Genomic DNA, 21,235 nt, shown 5'->3' with positions numbered 1-21,235 from the left:
ATTAGAAAAATACAAAGTAGACAAAGAGTGTTTATTTGGTGGCAGGCTGTCACAACTGACATTCTGCGCGTCTCCCGCAAGCCACTGTTATCGCGTGGACTTTGAACCTTCTTATCGCTCGGCAACCTGTAGGACAGCCTTGCAAGGCTTGAATTATGTTTCTTGCTTTCTGATAACATCCTTATGACCGTAGTAAAATATTAAAAAGTTTGGGGTTGACCAAGTAATTGCTCAGAATTACCAAATCTTCAAATTCCGAATCGTCTGGATTCGCCATTCACACGAATAATGGTAAAAAAACACTACATAAATACTGGAAACTGCTGTATATAATATGAATAATTTACTTTAAAAAGAATAGGACACAACAGAAAATTATCGATAACCGAAATACATATGCGTGTACTGGACGCTTCTCACTAACTGACTAGATGCCTTGACGGGAGCTCCCGTCAATGACTTTGTGAAAGGCGCGGGGCAACTCCCGCTAGACAGTGTTTGGCCAATTAGAAGCAGCTGCCACTCCCATTGTAACAGAATTCGAGGCAGGGCAACCCGTCTGTATGTTGCATGACTACTAGAACCATCTAGCAGCAAAATATTCAACTAACATAGCAGTAAGAAAATAAAGAATGCAAAAACGCGGATCCACGGCAATAACGTTTTGAGCTTGTAGTGGCCCTCCGCGGATCCGCGTCAATAACGCTGGAAAGGTTAATTCTCCACACTCCATTTTCCTGTGTGGGGTCTTAAAACTTGATTTTCAAACAATGGATTTTCTCCTTTTTTGTTCATAAACTATATATCTGCACTAGAAGAATTATGGTATGGTACACTTTAATTTTTGTCTTACGTCACAATAACTTTGAAGTGAAGATTTTACTGCATGCAAATATCTATTTATTGATCAAGTTTATTCTCTTGTTAATTTCAATTTCTTCAGTGGAAAATGAAGTTGTCCGCATGTGGAAGTACCCTTAAAGCTCCACATATCCCTGGATGGTTCTAATGATAAAAAAAATCACAGTAGTTAGTTTGTTACTTGCTAAAACTCGTGACGAACAATGTCAGCAGCTTCTCATGACCAACAATGTCAACAGCTTCTGTAAATCTGTCATATGGCCCTTCAAAACATAGGTGTTTCAATAAAGTCTGACAGCTTAACGTTAAATTATAAGCCTTGCGAAGTGTGACTATTACTAGAAAGAAATGCCAGTGTTCTTGCAGGTCTTCATGTAAGATGAAATGGAATGATCATACAAATCCAAATGTGTAAACATTTAGTCAAAACATTTTTTGCTAAAATATTGAAATTGTATACTAGTATTGATCTAGTTATGAATGCATATTTTCCTTTCTGCATGTACATCTTGCTTTTGAAATTCTCTCTGAGGTAACTCACTTGGGTTAAAAGATATTTTTATACGGCAAAAGAAAGCAGTCAGATGTATCCTTGGCTTATCTCTGATACCTGCCAGCCTTATTTTGTAAACTTAAAAATTTTAACACTGCCAAGCCTCTTTATCTTACAATGCTTAATATATGTAAAAGAGCACTTATCCGAATTCAATTTTAGAAATGATGTACATAATTATGCTACAAGGAGAAATAAGGATATAGAAAATAACTTTTCACGCTTAGCCAAAACATAAAATAGCTTTTATAAAACTGTTTAATCAATTATTAATACTGATTGGACACATTTTTTGCAAGTATCAAAGTTACATACTGTGGGGTCAATAAACATTGTGGCCCATGCCTACTAAGTCTTAACTTTTATCCTGTATTAAAATTAACCAGTAACATTTCTTTGAATTATAAAAACCTGTCTTTTGATAGATAAATTTGTTAGAGACATACACAAAACGTATGTATTAGTGTAATATTTGAAATGATAGTTAAAATACATAAAATAAATGTTTTGTAAAAAACAAACAGTACAATTTGGCTAGATTCTATTTATTGATCAATAGGAGGGCTAATTTATCAGAGAACTTTTCTAATGTGTAAAAAGTAGATATGTTACATTTAAAGAGGTAATAAAATCACATTTTATGAGTTATTGGAACATTATTTACAGTAAATTATTATTCTGACTTCCTGCACAAAATTGACAAAGTGTGGTGTTTACAAGTAATAAGTTCTGACAATAATAAATTCCACTATTTATTGTTTTAAATGAGGAGAACTCATTATATTGATTGGTTTTAACAGAAATTACTTTTTTGTAGGATCGGAGAATGATTCTAGTCTGCGAGAAGAACTAGCAAAGATGTGTTTTGAAACACTCCTGCAGTTTTCCTTGCTAGAAGGGTTGGAAGGGGAGGAGGAGCTAGGGGAAGAAGGACTGGCAGGGCGACTGGCTGTCACTGCCCTTTTACACAGGTTCCAACAAGTCCTGCACCAGTATGTTCAAGATGAAGCACGCAGTGGAAAATGTCCCCTTCCCAGGTGATCTACATTCTAAATTGAATATAATTTCATTTAAAATATTGAATGCTATAGATAGATCTATGTTAAATACATGTTACATGTAAAATCTATACCCATACAAAATGAGTTAAAATACTCTCAACCAAATCATCCTTATATATAAGTTAGTACAAATATGTCAATAAAATTACACAAACTTTGAACAAGATCTGAAGATAAATCTGTAAGTAACTAGCAGATAAATCAAATGAACTACACTACCCTTAAACAGCCATAACTAGCACTGAATCAATATATTTTTAAAATAATATAGTGTGGGTTTTGGCAAACATTTTAGAACTATGCCTAGATACAACATTGATACTTTGAGGCTTCATTAAGTTGTCCCTCTTAAATACTGCTCTTAGAACTATTCTACCTATTACTTCTATTATATTCTTTAGAAAATTGATATAACGAGTAAATATTGCTTAGTAAGTCAATATGTATTCTGATTTAACCTGAGAATATAATAACATTGTTCAATTCAGGAAGCTTGAGTAATAAGAGAAGGTGCTGGAGCTTTGTTGTGTAATCCAGTTATATAGATTTTTAAATAAAATATTAGTTTTATTTAATGTTAATCTCCTCTTTAGTCATCCAAAAAAACAATCTAAAACATCTAAAAAAAACCCCTTTTCTGGAGTAAACAAGTTAATTTGTAAATTTACCGTGACAAACCATGTTTTAGTGTATTGTTTGGACACATTACTCTCTAACCATGATATCAATTACTAATATTGTAATAAATACTTCTAGAAATTCATAAACTCAATGTAACGAAACCTTAACATTAAATTTATGCGATAGGAAAAACAGGTCACTGAGAGTTGGAGTGGAAATAATTAAGGATAAATTGTGATAACCATATAGGCAATCATACAGTATATAGGTATATTTGGTCTATATCACCATCATAATGCTTCAATGTAATATTGGATTATTATCCAAATTATCTTTACAAAAACACTTTCATGTTTCTCTCAAAAGTCTATGAACAGCTTTTAACATCTTAGTCAGTGGGTATTCTGTCACTGTTAGGTTATAGCTTAGCTTTTCCAATTTTTCACAACTCACATTCTAAAACTAAGAGGACAACAAACTCAAGATTTCAGTCCTGTTGAGAGGGGCCCCTGTCATACCATCTCCTCATCTCCCTTAATGCCTAAATGTCCCGGAATTGATACCAGCTCATACTAATTGTATGTCACCTGTTCCTTCAACATTTGGTAACAGCTTATTAAATGCCTCAAAAAAACCTAGTAGGCGTGTTACCTTCAAACGGCTTGGCGACTTTGACTGTTTCCTCAATCTCTTTGAATATGAAAACATTGCCTCATTGCATTTATTTCTTATATGGTGTCTACATCACTTAAAAAAATAGATTGATGATATATTGATTATGTGTATCCAATAGCACTTAGGTTTGCATGCAAGCATTTTGGATTTTCCTGTGATAAATAAATAAGATAGACATGTAATGGTGAGTTACTGAGTATATCATTCATCGCCCTTATCCCCTCAGAGTTTTTCATCTGTTTTAATGGAATGAGGAAAGACACAATTAAAAATAATAAATTAATTAATTAATTTGTGTTTTTTTCTCTGCCTACACAATTTTGGCAGAAAAATATCACTGGAAGATTGTCCCTTTCCTATTTTTAATGTTTTTTTTCTGAGATTTTGGTATGTATTCTAAGTGAAATCTTGCTGTAAAAGTCACCGGTGATGAGTACATATTCCTCTGTTAATGGTAATATAGCGATAAAATCTGTCTACTCCTGGGATTTGATGACCCTTTCCTTATTATTATTACTATTCATATGAAAAAATGTCTTTCTCACTTCTGGCAAGAAGTTATTCAGTACATGACAATCCAATGAGTGGAGCACTTTTGTTCCCTTCCTCAGGTATAGTAGCTTCTCATCAAGTGAGCCTCCAACAACAATTGAATTGAGCAATTAGCAGGTAATGGCTTAGGAGCTTATTGATCCACTCCATTAAAAAAAATATATATTTCCTGTTTGTGTTCTGTTCCAAACTTTGTACTTACATGATCATCCAGTAGGTGAGAAGGAACATTTCTTTCCCCAAGTAAAGTAAACTGAAGAAGTGAATCTTCATCACCAGCTCATTGTCATAATTCTATTTTCCCCTCTGAATTAATATGTTTCCTCTGTATGATTTTTTTATTCTTGAGATTTTTGAAAGACTAGGTTGTGACAAAATTTCCTCCATTTTTAGTCAATTTCATAATGTGGTCCACCTTGGTTTAATTACTTCACCAGCACTCAACAAATCCGTTTATCTTTCTCCACATACTATCCGGAGGAGGCATCCAATGGAAAAGTAGCAGCAACTCACATGGGATTGTGTGAGATTAATTATTTTATTAAAAACTTGAAACAGTTCTGCAGTTAACATGGTAGAAAAGGCTACAATAAAAAGAAATAACAAAAACTTGGCTAGACAAGAAACTGCCATTGATATATTTTTTTCAGTTTTGCTCACATTCATTTTACAAATATGCTTATTTATAACTTAAAAAAGTGTGCTTCTTAAAATCAAATAAAAAAGCTAGACAAACTTGTTATGTCATAGTAATTGAATATCTACTAAGATTAAATGGTAGTTGAATAATTCAATCTGATACATACCTTTTAAAATAAATGTGTGTAGTGTTTCTGCAATTTTAGCTCATTTTTTAATAACTATAAATAATTTTAAATTGTGATTAAATTAAAAACAAAGTTTCTTATTCTTAATTTCTGAAATATTCTTAGGGAGGAAAATAGGGGTAACATTATTAACAAATTTTCCCTGCCACATGCTAGTTTGGTAAGTAATTGTAAGATATCGGAATTCCCTTATAATTCAACATTTCCTGTAAATGAAACAATTTATAACTATAACAGCAGGCGAATTCTTTATGTATAACAACTGCATGTAAAAATCTTTAACAGCAGATTTTTTACTTAAATCTATTAAAGACTTTGCTAACATAGTTGAATGAGTTTTTGTGAGAATTGCGACAGAAAGTTGCAACAGTTACTGTCATTGTTCTTTTAAGGTTAGTTTCGGGGTTAGAGGGGGAGAGGGAGAAAGAGAGACAGACCAGCCTAGCCGGTGTGCACAAGCCAGGACCTCAATCCTCCCATCACATGTATGTACCTTTTACTTCCTTAGCCCATCAGTGGCAGACCAAATTTTACTAGTTTAGAAATCCAACATTTTGATAAATACAAAATAATAATTTTTTTATTTATTATTAGGACAAGCAATATTAAGCCAATAAGAATATGTAACAATAAGTTTTGAATGTATTATTAAATTTAACAATCATTATTGCATAAAAGTAATAATATAGATGTGTTTAACAGATCCTACAAAACTTATGGATTTAGACTTTTATTTAATAAGTACTTAGAATATGTCCCGAATATTACTATTATTGTAATATGTCCCTTAGTTACGTAACACCAAAATTGGACTTTCTAGACCACTCCCCTCTTGTAATGAACTTGCAATCGTAACATTAACCCTCCTCAATAATATGTAACACTGCCACCAACTCCCCTCCCTAATTATATTATTCCAAAAATTGTTATATAATAAAAATTATTTTAAACTCTTAAGTAAAACATGATTTTAAAAATATAAAACACAGCTTTGAACCATTTGTTGTTTCTTCTCAGGATGTGGATTTTTATATCAAATCAACAATTAAAACCGTTTTTCCCTGTCTACTTTTTCAGACATTTTAACTAAAATATAAATGCAACCATAATGTAGCAAGACAACCACTACACAGTTACAAGGCATGGAACTCACTGTACTGTTAAGACAAAACTATATGGACTGAAAACCCACGATTCTAGGTTTCCAAATTTAACGTGACTATAGAAGTAGTTTTTTGGCACTTAATAAGTGCCAAATCTTGACATGTCAAACTATATAAGAGATTTCTTTTAGGCAAACGGAACACTCATAATTTTGATTTTATGTTAATGTGAAAATGGATAATGAAGAAATCTTTTGTGTCAGTGAATTGCATTTACCGAGTTGTATGCTTGATTTAGTGAAGTTTGAGATGTATCACTTCAGCCCAACTTCTGTCCTTTTATTTTTATTATTATTATACAAGTATTTCTTACAGCTGACATTGTAACCAAACATAAAACAGGATAATATGTTATGAATAAACATTCAGAAAAAACAACAATAACCTTTGTCTTGTAATGTTTTGGCTCTTGGTTCGAACCAAAAACGTGTAGGGCCCTGACATTCTGCTAGAATTTCACTTGTACAGTCAGATACATGGAATTTCAGCTTGCAAAATGTACACATCACTTGGCATAAATTCTGCCTCTCCACTTGTTAACGTGTCTGTCACTATAGAAATTCTATTAATATAGTATGCACTCCCTTTAACAGCAGAAAATCATGGTATCAGGACCTATGTTACCTAACAGTCCTGATACCATGCTTTTCTGCTGTTAAATTTCAAGGTCGGTTTTTTGGTTCTCATAGTATTGCTCTCACAACCAAGCACGTGAGTGAGAGAGGGCTTTTATGGAAGGAAAATATAACTTCAAAATCTTTAGGGGGAACCAGGCTAATTTTGTAAACAAGTTCAAGCAATTAACACATTCACTGCGGATGACAAAATTACCGGCGACAGAAAATGCGGCAATTTTTTGTTTGTTTTTTACTTACCCAAAACGGAGTCAGGATAGCCGAAAGGGTTGTCCAAGGTATCCCGGAAGCTTCATTGGCTGTAACGGGTGACGTCATGTCCGTGCCGAATCTGCTCGTCATCCGCACCGGGAGCCAGTCCCCGTGTTGTATGTGCTCGCAGCGCACTAGGTTTCGGCACAAACACTCGCGAATTACACGTATATAGTACATGAATGACACATAGACAGTACATCAATTACACGTTCGGGGTGATCAGGGGTATCAACTCTTGAATAATGCAGACATCTCAAAATGCCAAGAAATCGATCTCGAGACATGCACTCCTTGTACATAGGAAAGTTCAACAACCGATGAGTTTTCCAATAGTCGTTCAATCTATTCAGTCTGACGTTGCCAGTCAACAGTAGAAGGCCTAAGAATGTTCTTAGTTCAGCCATCACTAAGTCCTTCCATTTGGTTATGCGAGACGCGGGAGTAGTGGTGGGGCCACAAAATAGTTCCAGGGCATACAGGTTGGTTTGTCTAATGATATTCTCTAAAAACACGGTGTCAAGAAGGAGATTGAACCAGTCAATTGGTTTATTGTCACCTGCAGTGGGAACGAGCAAACCAGGTTGACCAGTGAACGGCATGTCACGTAAACCAGCCATGTTGCTGGCCGTGCTGGCCCACTGGGGGTGGGGGACACCGCCTTCACCGTCCCTAGAACTGTTCGAACTCGACTCATTGTTTTCATCAGATGAAAAATTATCGTCAATAACATTATCGTCTTCCTCCATTATGAGTACATACACTTACACAGTCAACAGACACTATAATCCACTCACACAATATCGCAAAGCATACACAACAAATGAAAATGGCGAACCGGCGACGAATCGCAACAACTGACTCACCGAAACAAGCACACCTCGCTATGAGTGTTACAGCCTTCCCAGGCAACTGCTCAGCTCACACTGAGGCAATATGAAAGCAACTGCTGTATGCTGAGCTTGCTCGTCCACCGCCCCGACACGCCATTTTCACATCACGAGCATGCTCGTCACCCGCAGTGAATGTGTTAATAGTTGAGATTTAATAATTACGTAACGGCTGTGTTGAAACTCTCACCCTCCTCCATAACAGTGTGTAAAGCTGCCAAAAATCCCCCCTTCAGGCGTTACATAATTTAGAAAGGCCCTTTATATGATTATATAAAATAATCTCATAAATTATGGTTTCATATACTTTCAGTATATCATGGAAAGTTTTTCTTTTTTATAAAGAAAACTATGCATGCTTCTCAATAAATGCTTCATATGATCTGCTTTTGTTTGTATCAAAGCTTTACTTAGAAAACTAGAAGAGGTAATTTTTGTAGTTTAACATGATGTTCAGCTAGCTGTGTAGGGGTACATTATGCACCCCTCAGATTGGTGGCAGCAACATTCATCAGTTCTCCATCAGCTTAAATGGTATCAGGGTTGCAAGTGGCTGTTAGAGACTTACCCCTCTCCCCCACTCCCAACAAGAGAAAAAAAGAGTAAATTTCGATTTTTTTATTTTATTTGTCTGTTTTAAAACTTAACATAGAATGATAAAATTATTAAAGAAAAATTTGACGTTAATCTTTTACAAAAAAATGTGGCCAATTTAAAATTGTCAAGCTTAAATTCTTGGGCATAAGTTGACATTGTTGTGTTAATATATCTACAACAAATATTCTGCATATAATAGATATTAACAACCTGAACATCAAACTTAGCAGAGTGCATTACTTGTACATTTATGGCTTAAATTAATAAATTTAATTAATAAATTTACCTTTTTTTTCCAGAACTAAAGGAAAGCTATACTAAAATAAATGCTGTAGTAACACATCGTAAATTGTTAATATGCATGTATTGAAATTTTGTCATGGTGGTGGTGACTGACTTCTTACCCAAGACCTGATATAAGTAAATTGCAGTTTTTTTTAATTTTCTGTGTATGGCTGGACATTTTTTTAACATTATCTAATACTTAACTATGTATTTCCTCTATTTGAGGGAAAATTATAAAATGTTTATGTGATGGTATGTGTGCATCTTAAAAACGTATGAAATTATTTCCTTCGTTGCATACCGTTAATGATTAATAATACATTACTGTTCCACAATATGATTTTATTACATACAATAATGATACTTTGATACTTAATAGTTTTCCATCATAATTAACAACTTGATTTCAAAGATTTAATGTGTGTTAGGTGGATGTGTACAGTAATAATAGTTGTTATTATGGTACATTTTTTTATTGTTTGTAAGTACTACAGTTAATTTTATACATGGAAATCTTGATTTTATAAGCACCAAATGAAATACATGTGTAAACAGTTGAAAATATAGCACTGATGCCATAATTATAAGTTTACATGCCACATTATATAAGTTTTGTAAAGTAAATGAATATTAAATAATCTGACACTTTTTTTTGTCACATTGTAAGATTAAAATTCCATGAATACTTTTCATTAGTAAAGCAATAAGGTAGAGAAATGAACAAAATAGTTTGAAGGAATTTCATGTTTAAAAATAATAGGGCACAATATAAAATCAAATAATTAGTGTGTTAATTCAAATTTTGTTATACATTAATGTGATAGTATGATAGCTTTGTAGATGTGCTAGATTATATCCATGTAGGATAAATACTAATTACATGATAGTATTCTTTATTAACCCATTAGCCTACTTTGATGAGATCATTTTGCCGCTAGCAATATATAACATGCAATACTTTGAGAAAACCATCTCGCCATTAAGTAGTTAATATTTTTTCTCACAAGATATCAGCACTATTATATCTTAACTTTATTTTTGTGTTTATGGAATAATGTGAATGGAGTAATTTTATTATGCAGACTGGCAATACTGCAGTTTGACAGCTGACTGAAGTTGTCAAGTAAACAAACACTGAGTGTGTATAAAATGGCAACATTTGACGATAATGTTTAGACTGATTATATATTGAACATTCCTATGAGACTTTATTTTACTTTAGTATAAAAACGGAAAAGCTATAAAAACAAAGAATTTTCAATAGAAAAGATACGTTTTGTTTAATTAATACAAAATTAACCTAAAAATAATAAGATTAACAATAAGTTATACTATCTTAGGAAACTCCATTGAAATACTTAAAATATTGAAAAAAAGAGATAAAATAGTTGTTTGCAATAAAGATTGTTATTTTTCAATTAACATACAATCAAAAAATTAACTTGCCACTTAATTTTATACTTAAAATATTATACCCGTCCACTCCCAGTAATTTTAAAGGGCTTAAACGAAGTGATAGTGCATGTGACCCATTCTGCTGAAAAATTTTTTATGGATGTGGTCTAAACCTGCCGACTTTTTGATGGGAACCCAGCCCCGACAGAGAATAAAACCTATTGAGTTGAAAACCCCTCCCGGGAATTGTGTGTCCAACAGCACCTACTCTGGGTCAGACTACAGTTTGCCTTTACCAGTGACCCTAAACTGTTGGAATCATCGGTTTTTAGAGTTTTTTGGAGCCCAACAGCTCCTGGTAGATTATGTATATCTTCCAATATTACTTCCAGTAAATTGATTTCCAAAAAGTCACATTTCTCTTTACAGCAGCTTCTAAGTCAAACCTTACAAATCAGTGATCAACAATGAGGCCTGTGATTAAGGTGATATCTAACATTTCTTGTCTTGTCTTTTTAATAAAAGTATGTTCTGCTCCTTTTGGCTGATTTCAGATCAAATCTAAAAATAAACTTTTAAATTAAAACTCAAATCTAATTTTTCTATTTTAATATAAGGAGCTCCTCAACTTTACTTTTGTTAGAGCTGCCCCAGAAGAATCAAGAATTTTTATTGTTTTTAAACACATTGTGCAATTGACAAAGTCAGATTTACAATTAACATTTTCTTAATATAAATATAAATCTCTGTCTAAAGGGCAGTTGTCAAATACTCTATAGTTACCTATAAGGTGATAACAGGTAACAATGTAGTTATAATAATTAAATATATAAATAATCTATACTAAATAATAAATATATAAATAATCTATACTAAATAATAAATATATAAATAATCTATACTAAATAATAAATATATAAATAATCTATACTAAATAATAAATATATAAATAATCTATACTAAATAATAAATATATAAATAATCTATACTAAATAATAAATATATAAATAATCTATACTAAAACTATGTTAACAATAACACATACATACACTTAATACACAGACAGAAATAAATAAAATAAACAAAAAAAACAGTATATCAATGTAGTTAAAAATGTATAGTGCTAGTATCACAGGCTAAAAACTATCAACAGAATAAAATACATTGTCTTTTAACCAGTTTTCCATTACTATTTTAAATCTTTAGTCCACGCTGTTTCCGGTAATTTTTTAAATAGCTTAATTTTCATATACAGGGTGATTTATGAAGTTCTCCCCCCACTTCTACAGCACATTGTACTAGTAAAAATAATGAAAAAATGTTATATTAAACATAGGTCCGAAAACGCTTCATTAGCGAGTTACAGCTAGCGAAAGATTTCGCCTGAATTCCTGGGTAAAGAGTAAAATAAAGCCATACTGAACTTTTGGAAAGGTTAATTAAGTAAAAAATTTATCGTGGGATTCTTATGTATTTTTACCTGATAAAGCTAATAAAATAGGTTTTCAGAACTGTACCTGTAGTAGTGTTTTGAGGGATTCAGGGTTAAATGCAAAAAATTGGGGCACGAAACAATGTTTTTTTTTTTTTTAAGTTTGATGTACAATAACTTTGTTAAATTGGTAATAAATACATAAAATCAACAAACATTAATTGTAGAGAATTTAATTCTGAGAAAATTGATATAATCAAAGTCTAAAATAAAACAGAAATAAGTACCAAAAAATCGATTTTATTCAGTATAATACATTACTAGCTGTAAAGAAATACTGTACGGTATTTAGTTAAAATAAAACAAAAAACAAAATGTTTGTTCCTTAATGATGAGATAAATTGAGAAAACAAGATTAACTGTTAAATAAATTTGTTTGTAAATAAAAATATCATGTTTTATTACGTTGAAATTTTTTTTTTAATAAAAATTTACATCAAATGTTCGAAAATAAATGAAGCAAACATTTTCCCATTATTGTTTACTAATCATCGAAATGCAGTTTTTTGTTTTATTAATTTCTAAGTTGGTAACGCACGAATAACAGCTGATCAACAATGGTATTCTGTACTGTTACGTTAGAACTGTGTGTATTAGTGGTGTTTTGCAAGCTACAGCAGGAGATCGGGTTCTGTGAATCGTGTTATTAAATGCAATTTTTCTGTGAGTTATATAATTCGATTGTTTATTCAGCGAAAAAAATGCCTTACTTATTTACATCAGAGGAATACGCTGATATGGTTTTTATTTTGGGTTACTATAATGGTAATGCTAGAGCTGCTGTAGAAGAATATGAACTACGTTACCCTAATAGGAGGATTCCAGATACCAAAACAATTTCAGGAACTTTTCGTACTCTTCGGGAAACAGGATCACTACCAAGTACTAGACCCAATTATGAACGAGCTGTCCAACTTGATGATGATATTGTTATTAATGCTGTTCATCGCAGTCCAGGTGTAAGTACACGACGTATTTCTAGGTGGATAGGAGTTTCGCAGTCAACGGTGTGGAGGTCACTTAATCGAAACAAATTTTATCCGTTTCATAAACAAAAAGGTTCAACATCTACAGCTAGGGGATGGTCCGCTTCGCTTGGAGTTTTGCAACTTTTTGAATATTAATAATCAACTCTACAAGCGTATTTTGTTTACGGATGAGGCACAATTTCACTCGGGATGGTGTCAATAACTTGCACAATGAACACTCATGGGCAGAAGAAAATCCACATGAGGTAGTGGAACAGAACTTTCAACACCGATTTAGCGTCAATGTCTGGTGTGGCCTTTTGCACAATCGGCTGATTGGACCTTTCATATTACCTGGACGCCTAAATGCTGAGTTCTATTTGCATTTCCTTCAAGAAGAGTTGCCGCAGCTGTTAGAGAATGTTCCTTTACATCTCAGACAAAATTTGTACTTCCAGCATTACGGAGCACCTCCCCACTTTTCACGTGCCGTTTCTGCTTACTTAAATCATCAATTTCCTGGACACTGGATTGGTCGTGGAGGGCCTCATCTTGGCCACCAAGATCACCAGATCTATCTCCATTGGATTATTGCATCTGGGGATGGATGAAAGACATTGTATACAAGACAAAAGTGAATTCTCGTGATGAATGTAATTGCCCGTATTATGGATTTGGCTGTGCAGATACAGGGAAGTCCTGAAAAAATTTAAGAAACGCAACAAAAGCAATACACAAACGTGCTGCAAAATGTATTGATAATGATGGCCTCATTTTCGAACATCTATTATAAAAAGGTGCGTACGGTTGGCCAACCTGATTAATTTTGCTTAAAACTAGTATTATTACTGAATAAAATCGATTTTTTGGTACTTATTTCTGTTTTATTTTAGACTTTGATTATATCAATTTTCTCAGAATTAAATTCTCTACAATTAATGTTTTGTTGATTTTATGTATTTATTTACCAATTTAACAAAAGTTATTGTACATCAAACTTAAAAAAAACATTGTTTCTCGTGCCCCAATTTTTTGCATTTAACCTGAATCCCTCAAAAACTACTACAGGTACAGTTCTGAAACCTATTTTTATTAGCTTTATCAGGTAAAAAATACATAAGAATCCACGATATATTTCTTACTTAATTAACCTTTCCAAAAGTTCAGTATGGCTTTATTTTACTCTTTACCCAGGAATTCAGGCGAAATCTTTCACTAGCTGTAACTCGCTAACGAAGCGTTTTCGGACCTACGTTTATATAACATTTTTTCATTATTTTTTCTAGTACAATGTGCTGTAGAAGTGGGGGGAGAACTTCATGAATCACCCTGTATATGTAGCTGCTTTTACTTTTTTCAAGTTTGACAGTAGGTAAATCTAGAGAATAACTATGAATTTCCTTTCTATTTAAAAAATTACATTGTCATTGTTTAACATTCACTAAACAACAATAAACATACAAATTTTAAATTGTCATTATTTTTAGTTCCTTAAAAATTGGTATATATGTTTCTCTTTCAGGTACATTTTTAATAGCTCTCAATGCCTTTTTCTGCCATTTAAATGCTTTTCCTACACCACTATTATTGCCCCACAATGTTATTCCATATCTTAAATGTTAGTGAAAAAAAAGCATAATAAGTTGAAACTAGCACGTCTAAGGTAATATATTTTCTTAATTTACGTAACTGTTAGATAGACAACTCTTGACAATTTCTTACATAATTGTTCGATATGATGGTCCCGACCCAGTCTACTATCCAGATGCATGCCTAATAACTTAACAGGTTTAACATCTTTATAAATTGTATAATTGAAAGAAAATATTATTTTTTCAGTTTTTTTATCATTAACAAGTAATTATAAGTTGGCTTCAAACCATTCCAGAGCCTTTCTCAAAGCAGGTCCTCCTCTCTTATCAGTTCATCTAAGCCTCTACTATAATTCAGGAGAATTTTATCATCAGCATATAACACCTATGTACAAGGAACATTGGCAGGAAAATCATTTACAGCAATCAAAAATAAAAAAAGGCCCAGAACAGAACCTTGTGGTACTCCAACTTCAATAACTCTAAAATCAGACTTATCTTTATCCTGAATAACCATTTGTTTTCTATTAGTTAAATAATTCTAGTTCATTGCCCCTAATACCATAAGTAAACAGTTTTTTAATGAGCAAACCGTGACATATGCAATCAAATGCTTTACTCAAGTCTATCAACACTGCAGAAGACATACATTGCTTTTCAAAATTCATCAAAATACTATCAACTATACTCTCTACAGCCTTGACAGTGTTTTTGCTTGACATAAATCAAAACTGCTCATCACATAATATGTCATTTTGAGTAAAGAAAGCATTAAGCTGCTGTTTGATACATGATTAAAAAATCTTACTGAAAATAGGAACTAAGGATATAGGTCTGTAGCTGGATGGATTTAACTTATCACCTTTTTTATAGACTGGAGTTACTTTTGATACCTTACGTGCTTTTGGATATAACCCCTGATCTAACATCATATTAAATAAATATGTTAGTGGTTCAACAATTAAATCTATTATGCTTTTAATAGCATAATTAGAAAACCCCTTGGCTTTTAGAGGAACTAAGGCTAGCCACATATTTCATTACATCAGTTGTTTCAATTACATTCCACTTGAAAATTATATTATTACAACTAATATTGTGATCTAAAACATAGTTATTTACCAGTTCTAAGGCGCCTAAGGTATGGTGGGCGTTGCTCTCACATCCGAGGATGACACACTCCCCCCCTACATTATTCAGTCTTGCAGTAACAGTCTTTCTACTTATGTCAGTGGACAGGTTGAAGATGGTAATCCACAAACAAGAAGGGTATTAATATAGCAAGTACGTTGAATACATTCTTTAACCCTAGAACACTACTGTGCGTAGGTTTTACGTATATGCGCCATGTTTATAGTCACATCTACTCTCCCCCCTAACCTTCCGGTTTATGCTTTAGGCAGTGCTTCTACTGGTCAATGGTCGTTCGTCCTCCGAAGTGTAAGGGTGTGTGTAGTTCTTTTTCTTATCTAAATATTGATTTTTATTTAGGCCGTGCGTCAATTTTACGTAGCGGTAGTATTGCTTGATAACAAATACAGTAGAACCTCGATAGTTCGACACTTTGTGGACTAACGGGGTGTCGAACTATCAAGATGTCGAACTATAGGGAGTATATAGATTTTAACACAAGGAAATATTAAAAAGGCGAGTTTATGTTAAGATGGACTGTAATTTAATTAACAATGTACAACTAAACAAATATTAAACTGATGAAACAAAATGTATCAACTTACATTGTTTTACAGTGCTGTACTTCTTCCTCTTAAAATAGTTAATGATTAAATGAATAAATGTAAAAAATAAACAAACTCAATTCATAATATAGGCTAGATAAAAAAAACAAAATGTATATACAAAAATAAATTAATATGGGACAACTATAACTTGTAACATGGTTACATCATGTTTTACTTTTTACAACGCAAAATAGTTTGTGATTTTTAATTGTTTTTCACTTTGGTTTCTTCGCCGAGCCGCCTCGTCACATAATCGTCGAAGAAACAAAATGTCCATTCCAGTCGTCCCTTGTTCCTGTAAATACTGGATCGCTCCCTCGAAGAATTTTACACCTTCGCTGTGTGTCAGTTTTTGATTTTTGAGTGGTATCTTCGTCGTCTTCTGACTCTTCTTCACTATCCTCTCTTGATTTTAAAGCATCCAACTATTTCTTCCTCTGAAGTTGGTCCGCTTTCTTCATCTTGTTCCATCCCACTCGAAAACATCTGTAGGTGAAGCTTCTTCACAACCTGGGATTTTTTCCATTAAAGTGGCTAGCTCGTCATCTTTAATTTCTTCGTTGAACTCATTTCCCTGGTGGTCCAAGAGCTTCCTCCAAGAACGCACGAGCGTTAGGGGATTGAGTTCATCCCATGCCTGGGAAATCCAGCCAACAACATCCAGCATATCAATTTTTTTTTAACTTATCCACTAATTCGACTCCTTCATCTAGGGCTTGAATGAGACATGAAAGGAGTTTCTTCCTATACAACTTCTTAAGCGTTACCAAAACTCCTTGGTCCATAGGCCTGGCAAAGGGAGGTTACGTTAGGGGGCAAGAACATAGCTTTAAATTTCTCCGTCTTGAATGACCATCTACAGCCGGGTGCGTTGTTGCGTTGTCGAGGATCAAGAGTGCTTTCATTGGAAGGTTCTGGGACTTTAGATGCTTTCTTAATTTCGGGCACAAACTGTTTGTGAAACCATTCGTTTAAAAATGCTCTCTGACATCCAAGCATTTGATTGGTGTCTGTAAAAAAACGGGGAGGTCAAAATGGTCACCATTCATTTTAATATTTTTGAAGGCTCTAGGTTTCCTGGCCTTTCCTATCAAAGCCAATTTTAATTTATGAGTTCCTGTTGCGTTACTGCAAGCCAACACAGTAACTCTGTCCTTACTTTTTTTATATCCTGCTGCAGCTTTCTCTTGTTTGAGAGCCAAACTTTTTGTTGGGAGCATTCTAAAATTCAGACCAGTTTCATCACAGTTATAGATTTGCTCTCCACTAAGGCCTAATTCTTCAATCAAAGCTTGAAATTTCATTTTAAAATCATGTGAACTATCGAGATTTGCTGACAGTTTTTCTCCACAAATGCTCAATTGTTTAATACCATACCTCTCTTTCCATCTGTCCAGCCATCCAGAGCTTGCTGTGAATTCAGGCTCTCCCTCTTCTTTAAAGTTTTGATAAAATTTCAAGGCCTTTTCCTGTAAAATCGTCCTGAGATCGGGTTGTCCCTTTCTCCCTCTGAATCCTAAACCACTGGAAAAGAGCTTCACTTACTTGTTCATACTCAGACCTCTTCATACTCCTCCTCTTGTCTAACGATTCTGAACACACTCTTTTCACACACCAAGACTCAATTTCATTTCTAGACTTCCTCCATCCAATCACTGTTGACCGACCAACGTTCAAATCACTCGCCACTTTCTGTACACTTTCACCTTTGTCAATCCTTTTTAGAGCATCTAATTTCATTTCCATCGTAACAAAGCACCTTTTACGTTTTTTATCTGACATTTTAAAAAACAAACAAATTACAAAGCAGTTCAGTAACACCAACTACGTATGTCTAAACGATCGTTTTAAAAACAGTAACGTATCACGAAAGGAACAAAAAACGCGTCTTAACTCCCGCAGCGTCACGAGCGAACTGAGTTGACGACCTAAGAATAGCGGGTGAGTCAGAGGGGGGAGGGGGAGGAGGATGCGCTATACAAAGGGCAGTGGCGCGCGTTCACGGCAACAATGGGGGGCCCGTCAAGGACACCACTTGTCCCTGCTGTCACGTTATGTTGGTCACGGCTGGTGTCGAATGATACGGACTGTCGAACTATCGAGTGTCGAATTAACGAGGTTCTACTGTACGTATATTTTACGTATAAGTGTGTATAGTAAAATAAGTAACTAAACCTATTTTAGGTTGTTTTTTGGTAAAGTAAAGTCTTGCAGTTAGTAGACAATTTGTAGGCTTTTTGGAAAGGATGAGTTTCTATGGCATTGTAGATATGAAGATAAGGTTAGGAAAACACCATGTATCACACATGCACGCATTACACAAACGCACACACGCTTAAACACACGCATCATCACCTTAAGTAAGCACATAGAAAAGAAAATACACAAACCCAATACACAGGCATGAAAATAAACCTTTACATAACCTAAAAAACAAAAATAAACATGCTACGTAAAATGTACGTATCGGTAGTAACAAAGGTATATCAAAACACGGTAGTGTTCTAGGGTTAAGCTCAAGGTTGTCCTAGTTCAATTTCTTGGACATATATACAACCAAAGAAATCTTCGAAATATTACATCTCCATTACTTAAATTAATAAAATAATTAAGGAACTAAATATGAAGGAAACTTTATCAAATTTCATTTTTATTTCATTTATATAAATATCATTTACATATATACAAATGTAGTGATAATAGAATACAAGAGAAGGTACACACATGGGCAAAAGCCTGTGTGTGAGAACTGAGTCCATCTTCACTCTAGTTTGCAATTAAAATAGTACTGATATACAATGTAAATTTTAGAACAACATTAAAATGGTATGATTTAAAGATATCTAAAAATAACTAATAGTAACATATTCTGTTTGGATGCATATTAACTAAATTCAAGCAGTGTAAAAATTAATCATTTAATCACGTATGATAATGAAACTACATTACAAAGATGCAACAAATTCTATTATATGAAGTTATATGGCTGTAAGATGTAAGACAACATACGGGATGAGCTTAAAGAGTACACAAGAAACATTATTTTATGAGCTATAAAAAAAGGAAAAGAAAGAAAGGGAGAGAATAAATAATTGTTATCGATTTCTGGAACCTACACTATATCGAAATTATTGCATTCCTTCAAAAAGGAAAAAAGTTCACGCAAGCACACATGCACACGCTCGCGCACATACACATCCATCCACACACAAACACACGCCGTGGGGCTCACACACATCACATACAAATACAAATACAAAACTCCACACACTAATTAAGAATGCTCGCACTTGTCCCTCACCACTGTAATCACAAACTAAATAAATATAAAATATCATCGCAATATTATATCCAAATTTTGCAAAACAAAAGGCACGAGCAGATAACCCAGAGTAGATAGAAGTGAGTATATGTAACTACATCACACCAATCCAATCCACTAACTGTCACCCGTGGAGTACCACAAGGATCTATTTTGGATCCAGTTCTCCTTGTCTTATTTGTGAATGAGTTCCAAGCTTACATATGTGATCACAATACTACTTGTGTGATGTATGCGGACTATACAACATTGTTGATCAAGAATGACTGCTGAAGGAGTGTATGAAAGTACCACAAACTCTCTCAGTAAAGCTCTCAGTTACTGCAGAAGGAATGATTTAGCCATGAATCCATCAAAGATAGTTCACATCAACTTCAGCAAGAGAAAGGACCACATTCCTAACCCATCTGACGTATCGAGAAATGATCATGTCAAATTCCTTGGTGTAACTATTGACAGCAAACTCACATGGACTGAGCATGTCAACCAAGTTTGCAAAAATATCAGCACTAGTATATATGTAGTACGCAGAATAAAATGTATTGGCAGCCTGGAGGCAGCAAAAACAGCTTACTATGCTTTGGTGGAAACTCATCTGAGATATGGACTTGCTGTTTGGGGTGGATCATCTGCAGGAAGTCTCAACAGAGTACTCCTCCTGCAGAAAATAGCTATCCGAACCCTAGCGGAAATCCAACACCAACAAAGCTGTCGAAAAGCATTTAAAACCTTGAGAATCGTAACAATCACTGCCCTTTACATACAGGAAGTAATACTGTATGTTGACCAACTACATGTACAAACAGGGAAAACCCTTCATACACATAACACACATCATGCAGGAAATTACACACTACCTCTATATCGGACGTCACTTTTCGAGGAAAAACCATCCTACATCGGTAGAAAGCTGAGGAACCTTCTTCCACAAACCGTGAAAACCCTGAAGGGAGCAGCCTTGAAAAGATGCCTTCACAACTGCCTGGTGGACCACCCAATATGTACAATCAAAGGATTCACAGAAATAAATAAGGAAGATTGGAAGCTCTGACATGACTCCTGACATCTCTTATGTATTACTGACATTACTCTGTAATTTGTTAACATTGTGACACTATTATTGTTCTTGAAGAATATGTTAATAAAGAAATATGACTATGACTTACTATGACTATAGTGTTTGCACCACTCCTCCCCAATGCAATTAACCAGCTCATTAACTTCTTTTTGTATGCTTTGACGTTAATTTTCGAATTTTCTCTTAGTTACGATGTTAAATTTTGGTAGATTGTTTGTAGAACGTAGAAATAATTTGTTTTATTTTTAGACTTAATATAACGTGGTGTGGCGATACCAATATTTAACCTATGTCTTGTGTTGTATACATGTTCCACTTTCTCTAAAAATGAAAATTTATGTTTCAAAACCGTACAAAATCAAAACTTTTAGGAATAGTTGTCTAATATCAAGAATCATTAACCCTTATAACGTCACAGACGCCGTATGGCGCATAGACAAACTATCTCCAAACGGCAAAGACGCGGTACGGCGCATCGACACAAAACTGCGTCTATAGCAAATTTAAGTTCCTTTTAAATCCGATCAATGTCACTAACGGTATGCGTCAACCATGTGTGTGGGTTATTGACCTATGTCAAGCGTCAAAATATAGCTGTCGCGTTACATTGTTTGAAACAATAGACGCGGTGTCTAGACACTCTCCCCGCCACACGGCACAGACGCCGTACAGCTCGC

General features: G+C 34.0%; 1 protein-coding gene across 3 annotated transcripts in view; it reads left to right on the top strand.

Annotated features, from left to right (window-relative positions):
* The window catches only part of LOC124369096 (protein MON2 homolog), a 135,319-nt gene that overhangs the window by 88,978 nt on the left and 25,106 nt on the right, over positions 1-21,235 (top strand). For 2 of the 3 annotated variants that reach the window (XM_046826834.1, XM_046826833.1), the window contains exon 27: positions 2,232-2,451. In XM_046826834.1, coding sequence (XP_046682790.1) covers positions 2,232-2,451 — 220 coding nt within the window. Of the gene's footprint in view, positions 1-2,231; positions 2,452-5,542; positions 5,636-21,235 lie in introns of all 3 variants that reach the window. The other variant, XM_046826832.1, reaches the window with a different exon arrangement.

This window comes from Homalodisca vitripennis, chromosome X (genome assembly GCF_021130785.1).
Source record: "Homalodisca vitripennis isolate AUS2020 chromosome X, UT_GWSS_2.1, whole genome shotgun sequence".
NCBI classification, from domain to species: domain Eukaryota; kingdom Metazoa; phylum Arthropoda; class Insecta; order Hemiptera; family Cicadellidae; genus Homalodisca; species Homalodisca vitripennis.
The sequence above is the reverse complement of the archived record's forward strand: the minus strand, read 5'-3'. Positions and strand labels throughout refer to the sequence as shown.